We start from the raw sequence: 10,917 nt of genomic DNA, 5'->3' as shown, positions 1-10,917 counted from the left end.
ATGGATCCTGTGTGAGTTTAAAATACTCTCACGATATTAATTCTTCCCGGTTGTGATCCTACGTGCTAAGTTGCTTTCAGACAGTTATCCTGCCAGTTAACTCAACAAGCTGCTATAGTGACGAAGGAGCAAGACCTCCCTCTGGTGGAGAGACAGGGAATTTGACCTTAATCACAGAGTCCATATTTCTGTGTTTCGGGGTGCAACTTTTAGGATTTAGAGAAAAGGTGTTTTAAAGAACTAAGGGTTATAAATATAATAGCTACTTGTTTTTGGCAATTTAAAAGAATAATTCTATACTCTCTCGCTTTGCATAAAAGATGCCAGGCAGCCCATCACAGGGTGCTGTAGATACCAAAAGCATTCAATAGAAACAAATTAAACATTTCACGCAAACATGAACTATTCATTCATATCTGCTCATTTTAAAAACGAGATGAAAACTGAACATTTTAATAAACTAACATGAACTACAATGATTTTAATTGTTTAATCTCTCAAAATACACAACATAATTTCCCGGACCAGAAAACAGGAAACCCGTTCTCAAAAAACAATAATAAATTGTTTGGATTCCCCGACAGTAATCTGACAGTCTTATTTGATTATGGATTTATTTTTTACTCAAATATATTCATTAATTGAAATCAAGGGCGTAGGTTTGCATAGGGTCCATAGTCACCACCGAAGTTTGGGAAAGACACAATTGTCCCGACCAATACGAAAAATATCTTGCACAATATATTTGAAAACACATTTGTATTATTATCTAATACTATGTTCGTCGCCCAGAAGACAAGGTGCCGTCATTGGATCACAGGATTGAACCTGCTACCTTGCAGGCCAAGGACGAGCACCCTACCAGATCAGCCACAAATATTGGTAGGACTTTCGGTCCGCATACTTTTGTGTAGTCTCATAGTCAACACGACAGTATTTTTTAGTAGTTAGTTATAAAAGGTAAAATAGAAATACAATGTCAATAATTGTATTTATTCTTGTTCTACGATTTCATAAATACAAACTATACTTTTTGTATATATAATATGACTATATACACACACTTTATAATCCGTGATAACAAATAGCTCTTGCGGCTCCAGACACATTTTTGGGGTGGAAAAAGGGGGGTCCATACCAATGCTGAGACCAAACCTACACCCCCGATTGAAATGCTTAAGCAAAACGCCCAAACGTTGTCATTTCCTATATATTCCCTTATTTATTGCAACCTTAAGTCGCCCTTAGACCATTTAAAACAGTCTAAAACATGTTAATTATCTGTTGCAGTGTCTGAATGACAGCATATCACTAGCAGTAAACAGGGAACCGCGCTGTACAGTGTTGTTTTTTAGAAGTACAACAATGTAACTGCAGTGGGGTGGGCTGTCCTTTGTTCAAACCTCCAGGGGTGTTGCACCATATTTGCGAACGTGACTGAAAGGACATGACACCGATATACAATTAAACGTTTATTGCGTAACGACAACAATCAGTAATGACCATAGACTGGATGGAAGACGGTAATGACATGCTAATGTACTAAATGAAGCCCGGGCTGAAGATGGAGCTCGTGAAGGATGAAGAAATAAAGAGAACCACCACGTGATAAAAAAAGGCGGTCTGCGGGTCCTACAGGCCGCCAAATAAACACTCGTTTTATTTTCGACTGAAGCAGGAAAATAAACGCGGGAATAAATATTAGACCTCAGTGGGCACGGTTGTCTGTCGATGGCGGTAGTTGGCCCAAACCTCGCGCTCTCTCAGCGGCCAATCAGCGGACAGATTAGACTCAGAGTTGCGGCTGTCATTTTATAGTGGATCCCGGTCAAATACGAGCCTCTCCACAAACGGGGTTCATGCTATTCAACAATGCAGAGGCCAGTTTACACTGTCAAGGAGAATCCTTTATTATCGTTTTAAAGACCATTAAAATAAATACTATACAGACTCCAATGTAGAAAACGTGATACTGGTTCTATCTCAAAGGGTTAACAATTCCGCAGTCATTTTTTTAAAATAGCACTGACTACACACTTCAAAACATGACTGTTCTCCTACACACCAAACCCCTTGATGACAGGCATTTTAATGAGCGCTTAGAAAGATCAGCGAGGAGGGGGGGGGTCATCTATATGCGTCTGTAGTTTGGTCCTTTCATATCAGATAAGCAAACCCTCCAACATTTTTGGCGAGGTAGGTTACAAAAAGACACCTGCCACCGTATCAAAAATCCAATATTTTGTTGAAAAATAAAATCTAAATGAACAATAATGTCAAAAGCGTTAGAGATGAAAATCCAACCGGGTCATCAGGGTCGAGAGGCAAAGTCTCCAGTACTCACCGTTGTTTTTGCCTCCGAGCAACTGGGCCAGTCAGGCGTCAACTGAATGCTACTGCACACGTGACTGTACAAGTCAAGCGCTATGTACAATAGCAATTAAAAATATATGAAACAGCAGTAAAGGATCAAAACGGTAAACAACTCATTCATGATGGATTTTACTATATAGGTCTTTTTATTGAATATGCCCTGTGTACTCTAGCCCCAGAAACCTCTTAACATGATCATGAATGGGAGTTAAAAGGCTGTTTGCAGTACACTGAAGGTTGCTCAAATACTGATCTGGTCAAATGCAGCGCTTCCCACTGTATTTAGAGCATTTAGGGTCCAAACGGAACTGCAGTCTAAGCCTCTCGCCAGTGTGCGGTGCAACTCACAAAGGCGCATTCCACAAAAGCCTTGGAGATTTTTCGGTTAGCGTCGTGCACGTTATCAATTAAGCCGAGTTGTTCATTTTATTTAAGCTTTTGCTGAAAGAACTAGAATATTTTAACTTTGTTGGGATTCTTTTATATGCGCTTTTGGAAATGCGGTTATGTTTTGCACGTGTGGGGCCCAGTTACAAACTTGCTTGTTTTATGTTAAAAGTCCTTTTGTTTGAAAAACATAAATGTCAAAATGAATGCCTTCACGGTTTAGAGGGATTAGCTGCAGGAAGAATTTAGGTGTCAATGTGGGGTAAGGGACTATGGCAAGCAGATGAAGCAGGTCAGTAATTCCATCCTTCCAAAACGGCCAAAAAACTATTTCAGAGGAAAGGGAGGAACGATGGCCACATTCTTCCTTCCCTTAGAATGTAGAGGGTAAAGTCATGGTGGAATTTAGCAAAAGAAAGTTCTTAGAATTCAGATCGTATAAGAAAACAAGGTTTTGACTGCTAAAATAAGTGGGGCGAGGTGGACGACGGGCATGTGGAGTCTTCTAGATGAGATCGGCCACATTCATGGGCATCTCCTCCACGGTGGTGTTGTAGAATGTCTCAATGTCCCTCAGGGTTCGCTTGTCGTCCTCGGTCACCATGTTGATGGCAACTCCCTTTCTGCCGAAACGACCACCTCGACCAATCCTGACGGAATATAAATAAAGTCAGCTACTGGCAGCTCCAAACGTCATATTTTGAGAACAAGTCATACAAGACTCCCATATGATAATGTTCACAACTCTTGTCATTTGAATCTTTGTACTGCAGGTCTCATCTCACCTGTGGATGTAGTTTTCCCTGTTGGTCGGCAGGTCGTAGTTGATGACCAGAGACACCTGCTGGACATCAATACCTCTGGCCTGGTAGGAGAAGAACAAGCATTAGCGAAGTCAGTGTCATATGCAGCCATACAGTAACAGGAATGAGGTCAATCAGCGACTTTCTATTTCAAGTCATCATCCGTTTTAATCTCAGACACCATTTGGCTGAACAAACCAAAATCTTAAAAAATAAATCCTTGCAGTTGAACTCTGGACATCCAGATTGACAAGAACAAACTATTAAATAGATTAGTTTGGATTCTCGTGATTTCCAGTCAGAAGTAAGTCCCCTCCGTCAATTGTTATATATACACATGCACACTAAAAGAACGAGGACAAGTAATGTAATCCGCCAAATAGTTGTCAGTCAAGGACTTAAACCCAGCTACAGTGGAGGGCAGATAGGCTTCTCTACCAAGGAACATTCAGTCCTTCACCACCACCACAGATGGGAGGAGAGGGAACCCTGGACTGCACACATCTGTAAGCAAACCTCTGGTGAGCCAGCCATTGTGACAAGATTGTGTACGTACCAGCAGGTCAGTGGTAATGAGGACTCGACTGGAGCCAGAGCGGAACTCCCTCATAATCAAGTCTCTCTCCTTCTGGTCCATGTCACCGTGCTGAAATACAAGATTGAGATAAGCGAGACAAACCAAACAACCTTGTAGTTTATACCCTCAACTCAGACTAACAGGGCTTTCACAGCCTCAAGTAAACATGCAAAATGTAAATATCAAAAAGAAAGAATTGTTGACAAGCTTACTTTTCCATAAAAACAAGTGCAGCGAAAAAGTCACCAACTATGATAGGACTGGTGCGTGGTGCTGCGCAAGAGTAGATCTAATAAGTTACTTCATTCCCTTTAGCACCATCGACAGGGATGTACATAAGTATGCAGATAACGACTCTTTTAAGAAGTGTGCTGTATTCAGAAGTAGTTATGTATGATCATGTCTCTGTAGCCCTGACATGCCGAGGATTCAGACCAGCAAAACGCCAACCAGAGCAACAACACAGCAGCAGTTATAGAGTCAGCTGACACGCATGGTTATCATCATTATACAGCAGGTCTCCTGACTAGTATTAACATTCAGACATTAGATAGTCTCCAAGCAACAAATGTAACATCTGAAGTGCATCAAGAAAGGCTAGTTTGAGTCATACCATGCAAAGTGTAAATACCGCAATAAGAAAAAAAAAAATCTTGAACCATTCTAAACGATGGCAATCCCTTTGTTAGATCCCTTACCAGAGCCGACACGGTGAAGTCTCTGGCGTGCATCTTCTCAGTCAGCCAGTCCACTTTCCTCCTTGTGTTGATGAAGATGACCGCTTGTGTGATGGTCAGAGTTTCGTACAGGTCACACAGCGTGTCCAGCTTCCACTCCTGAGGACCAACACCAGGTCAGAGACAGCAGACTCTAGCACTTTGTTGCCCTTTGTCTAGGGCCATTGTTAGCACAACTAGCTAAAACTAATGTTTGGACTGCATTGAGCACAGAGAGGTTATTCTGTTATTTAGCTCAGATAGCAATGGGGTGGGGGAACAAACACATCAGTAAAAACACAATACATGTCACAAAGAAGTGACGCTTAAGCACAGCGATGTCCATAAGTATGCAGATGACATCTTTAAGAAGTATGCTGTATTCAGAAGTAGTTATGTATGATCACGTCTCTGTAGCCCTGCCATGCCGAGGACTCAGACCAGCAAAACGCCAACCAGAGCAACAACACAGCAGCAGTTACAGAGTCAGCTGACACGCATGGTTGTCATCATTATACAGCAGATTTTTCGGTTTGTGCACTTAAAAGTGCAATACTATGTCCAGTGTATTTGTTATTTAGCCTACACCCAGATAGAAGTGGGGGAAAACCGTAACACCCCAGTTAAAAAAAAAAAAAAAAAACCCACAATACAGTTAAACCACACCCTAAAACTACTGCCAACAAAAACAAGCAGAAAGTTTAAGAAACTCATGTTTGCAGACTAAAGTCCATGTCAACTAGAAACTGTTTCTCCACCTCTTTCTCCACGTTGATGTAGAACTGACGGATGCCCTCAAGGGTCAGCTCCTCCTTCTTCACCAGGATTCTGACAGGTTCACGCATGAACTTCTTTGTGACTTCCAACACGTCGGCTGGCATGGTGGCCGACAGGAGGACAACCTGCATACACAGACGAGGGAGACTTTGTTAGTCAAGACTCAGCTGATCTTCAGTGATTTAGTCCCACCCAAAAATGTTTAATATAAAATCTAAACGATTGGCGAACAAGACTGAGTGTAATCCGCCAATTAGTTGTCAGTCAAGGACTTAAACCCAGCTACAGTGGAGGGCAGATAGGCTTCTCTACCAAGGAACATTCAGTCCTTCACCACCACCGCAGATGGGAGGAGAGGGAACCCTGGACCGCACACAGTACTAGTCATTAAAGCTGACATTTGTCAGATAGTCCAATTTTAAAGTTCTTACCTGTGTGCTGCTTGCCAGTTTCTGGAAAATCTCATAGATCTGGTCCTTGAAACCTCGACTAAGCATCTCGTCAGCCTCGTCCAGCACAAACATTTTGATGAACTTAGAAGCTGCAAGAAGACGAGAAAGATCAGAACACAACATGGCCTTACGTACTTCTGTGTTTAGTGATGCTTAAGCACAGGGATGTACATAAGTATGCAGATAACGACGCCTTTAAGAAGTGTGCTGTATTCAGAAGTAGTTATGTATGATCACGTCTCTGTAGCCCTGCCATGCCGAGGACTCAGACCAGCAAAACGCCAACCAGAGCAACAACACAGCAGTAGTTACAGAGTCAGCTGACACGCATGGTTATCATCATTATACAGCAGGTCTCCTGACTAGTATTAACATTCAGACATTAGATAGTCTCCAAGCAACAAATATAACATCTGAAGTGCAGATTGCCGTTTAAAGAGTTTCTCAGCATTTGTACACTAATGACTTACAGAGGTTTTTGCGATTTAACATGTCAAAGACACGGCCGGGGGTCCCCACCACAATGTGAGGGGATTCAGCCTGGAGCTTCTGGACTTCACTGCGAATGTTGGTCCCTCCAATACAGGCATAGCAATTGGCTCCCATGTAGTCACCCAGGGCCAGCACCACCTTCTGGATCTAAATTTCACAAGAAAAAAAAAAAAAAAAAAACACACATTTAATAAAAGCACTGTTTAATGGCCTAAAACTGTAAATCAATAAATGTTGAACACTCATGGCATTTCATAGGTTAACATGTTGGATTTTGTTGTTAAACCAAAGACAGTATAAGTTTTGCTTATTTTTCTCCCAGGTAGAACGCTGTCATTTCCTGCTTTAGCAGTGCAGGTTAAGTGCAGGAGTCACACCTGCACTGTAACAAATAGCACCAAGATTAATGCATAAACGCACCTGTAAAAACATTATATATTTAAGTGCAACAAGAGAGACAGAGGGAACTAAAGATTTGGAGGACAAGACTGAGTGTAATCCGCCAAATAGTTGTCAGTCAAGGACTTAAACCCAGCTACAGTGGAGGGCAGATAGGCTTCTCTACCATGGAACATTCAGTCCTTCACCACCACTGCAGATGGGAGGAGAGGGAACCCTGGACCGCATACAGTACTCATTTGTAAGCAACCCTCTGATGAGCCAGCTAGTGCAACAACGCAGCAGCGGTTTACAGTCAGCTGTGACACAGGGTTATCATCATTGTACAGCAGGTCTCCTGACTGTTGGTGGCTGTCACCATGCATCAGTATAAACTAAAATAAATGACTCACCTGCAAGCTAAGTGATGCCAAATATACACACACACACCTCAGGGTGGACATAAGCACTCGGCTATTAAATTGTTTCCGCTAAGGCATGTTTGACTGTCAGCAGACTAAGCACAATACTTTAGATACAAACACTTTTATTTATTAATAATTATATGTGACTGTTAGCCTACCTGCTGAGCCAGCTCCCTAGTGGGAGCCAAGACCAGAGCCTGGGTGCCTTTCAGCTCCACATCAATCTGCTGAAGGATGGAAATGGCAAAGGTGGCAGTCTTCCCAGTGCCAGACTGGGCTTGAGCAATCACATCATAACCTAAGACAAAAGTATTAAACATTTAAATTGGATGGTGCCACACGATAACACCAGATAATTTAATATTTTGTCAGAAATCACAAAAACAGATGTTTTTATTCATGCAACGGAGCAGCATTCTTTTTGTACAACTTAATCTTATTTTAGCAATATGCATTTTAAGTGCAATATGCATTCAAGAAACGGTAATAATGGTGACTTCTCCAGTAAAAAATGCGTACTTACCCTTGATACAAGGCATAATGGCTCTCTGCTGGATAGCAGAGGGCTTCTCAAAACCATAAGCATAGATTCCCCTGAGCAGAGCCTCGCGCAGGGCCATCTCATCAAAACTGTCTGTGATCTCATTCCAGTTGCTCTGCAGGAAGAAAGACAAACACAACATTGAAAGTCGCTGGCTCGGATTTGATTGTCACAGCAAGAGATTCCTCACTGCTTCGTCACACTAGAAGCAGCTAGGTGTATAATTGTTGCACACCATACAACTGGATGGGCATTTCACTGCAGTGGGGCATGTATTTTTATGCATTTCCAATACCACTGGCACAGGGGACTCACCTCAATGATCCCATCTGGCTCCATGCCCTCTGGGCCATTGTTCTCTCTGTGAACGAGAAGACAATAAAGTCACTGTTATTTAGTCTTCCACTCGACATAAAAACAAACACAATTTCCATAAGCATTTATTAAAAGGCGTTTTAAGTCAACGCAACGTGGGCGATTGATAACAAAGTAATGCAGGTACGGTCTGCTCCGACACCCATTTACACAATACATACTTCCTCGTTAATATGTTTGCAGTTGGTCAGACTACTATATAAGCAAGCATTTCTCTGGTCACATAGTACTTCCAAAAGACGGTAGACGGTGTCTGTACAGTTAGATAAACATTTTACCGTTCAATCCGTGCTTTTAAGCAAACGCTTTTTTTTACACAAGTCCGCCATTTCTACTGCATGCATTCAAGATGGTCGTTTCTCCAGTCGGGGCGTCAGAAGCGAGTCGACAAGAATAGCGACCAGGACACGGGAAATATCAGCTAGCTGTATTTATTGCAACTAGTTTCAAATTCGACGTTAATTCTTTGTGAGTGGTTGGTTTAATACACGGTTTTAATGCAAAATGACCGACAAATAAGAATAAAAGAGGCTCGGCTAGTCGTAGCCCCCGGGCCTCTATAGCCTCGTCTAACGGGCCTGCTCGTCTGGATGTGGCCTTTAAAATGGTACTCGTCAAGTCTGCGAAACCCAAGACCGACGTACGGGCATAAAACATCCATTTGACGAAGGTAGCTGATGCTATCCTGTTGGCGCTTACTAACCGCGTCCCAAAAGCATTTAGCGGCCTAAACGACATGGTCCTGAGATTAGCTCTACCGGCCATGTGCGCCCTCGCTTAAAAAAAAAAAAACGAACAACTAATTCCATATTTCCGCCGCCAGACCACCGAGTGCCTGCCTCTATTGTATCATGGGCGGCATATTCCTCAATTCCAATGAAACAATTAATTTAACATGCGTTAAACCGACGGGAACAGCTAAAGTGTAAAATGAAGGCCTCCACCAGGCACATTCACGTGCTGCCCAAGGCGCCGGTTGACATTTAATTTTCCTCGGCAGCCAACACCGTGATTGTACCGCTAAAAAAAACGTGTAGCCACCAATTTAAAGAGCGAAATATAGACATTACACGTTAAATGGCAACATCTAATACGTGTTCTCGGTATTATTTTATGAAATGTGAACCCGTGTGACGTTAGTCCGAGGCGGGCTATCGGCGGGCCTAACCGTTAGTCGAGCACAAAAACCACAGGATACCCCGTTAAATTTATACTTTCCCCCAAAAGTAATCGATAACAAAGACTAACATTTCGACTAAAAAAACGGTCGTAAAATTCTGAACTACAGAATGCCCTAAAAAACATTAAAAACTTCCCCTTACCTATTGTCATATTCAGCCGACATTATTTCAAAGAAAGAAACTGCGGCAGAGATGTCTTATATACGTTGACAACGCACAAAAAGGCCTTCTCATTGCAACAGACCGCCGTCATTTAGCGGTAGTCCCGCCCACGGAGACTTTTGATTTGTCAGTTTGTGCGTCATATAGAAGGAGGCGGGAGGTCGAGTCTAACGTAGCGCACGATTTATTGCTGTTGGTATGCCAGAGGGGCGGTGTTTAGGAAACTGTATCAAAGGTAACAATGCTTTGTTTACCCGCGCTACGCTTGTGATTGTTTCTAAGGCCCCCCGTTCTCAGTTCAGCCTTTCTTCAACGCGGAGAAAAGACCCTTCCCAAGGATTGATTTTCCTGTTTTCTTCTGAACCACTACAGTCATATGTCTGAACCACATTTATTGTGAATTAGGGATATTAGTAATCGGGACAATGTGAAACAGTTTGGATTAAAGGTTTGGATGAGTCACTGTGTAGTCATCTGTGGCAGGCTTGAACACAATTTATGAGGGTGAAGTGCTGTATTTTATAGAACTTCGACCCAGTTTGTCCTGTGGAGCAGTTGTTCCAAGTTTTAATTAATATCCTAATTAATGACAATTGAACTCATGGACGAAGCCAGGATTTCAGAAATACAGAGGTCAAAGTGTCCAAACAATATCTGTATAGATCTATGTCTGTAGGTTTTGGGTTTGAGTTGTTAATGTTTACTAATATTTTTTGTACTGTCTCTGAATAACGTGTCTGGATTTAGAAAACTGACGTAACTCCCCTTCAAGCAAAGGTAGCAAACCACACCACAATTGGTCCTTGATTTAAAATGTCACGCAATACCTTTTATTTGTTTTAAGTGTTATTAGCCAAATGTACTTAAAGTATTACAGGTACTAACATTCTATATTGTCAAATGCATCAGTGTAGTGTTTTACTGTTGAAGCTGGTTTAGATGGAGACAATTGTAAAACATAAACCGTTGAGTAGTTTAATAGTCAACTAAGCATCATATTGTATAGGCCCGTCATGTGTTTATGTAAAATCTTCACTTGCAAAGTAACTTGTAGGTCAGATTAAAAAAAAAAAATGAAGTGTTGGGTGGCATGAAATGAAAATTCTTAACAATAATTGTGAACTTCAATGTACTACTTTGCTCCTGGATAGCAGTTGCATTAATCAAACACACAATCCCTTGTTTGCCGCATATTTTTATTTTTAGCAACCATAATGCATTGTAGAAGATATATAAAACTGTCAACTCTGTTGCATCAAGTCCTGTTTGAAAAAAAAA

The 10,917-nt window shown here is 41.8% G+C and overlaps 1 protein-coding gene across 1 annotated transcript; it reads right to left on the bottom strand.

The window, feature by feature from the left end:
- Nucleotides 1-1,459: 1,459 nt before the first annotated feature.
- Nucleotides 1,460-9,689, bottom strand: eif4a1a (eukaryotic translation initiation factor 4A1A). The gene is made up of 11 exons (XM_079215425.1): nt 9,619-9,689; nt 8,237-8,282; nt 7,904-8,036; nt 7,539-7,678; nt 6,556-6,724; nt 6,065-6,174; nt 5,615-5,758; nt 4,839-4,976; nt 4,120-4,209; nt 3,546-3,625; nt 1,460-3,410 (listed from the first exon to the last, which is right to left on the bottom strand). Exons 1-11 carry the CDS (start codon nt 9,639-9,641, stop codon nt 3,266-3,268), a joined length of 1,218 nt encoding a protein of 405 aa, XP_079071551.1. The 5' UTR covers nt 9,642-9,689; the 3' UTR covers nt 1,460-3,265.
- Between the last annotated feature and the right edge of the window lie 1,228 nt (nt 9,690-10,917).

Source organism: Taurulus bubalis (assembly GCF_910589615.1).
Source record: "Taurulus bubalis genome assembly, chromosome: 3".
Taxonomy (NCBI): Eukaryota; Metazoa; Chordata; class Actinopteri; order Perciformes; family Cottidae; genus Taurulus; species Taurulus bubalis.
This window is presented reverse-complemented; position numbering and strand designations above follow the sequence as displayed.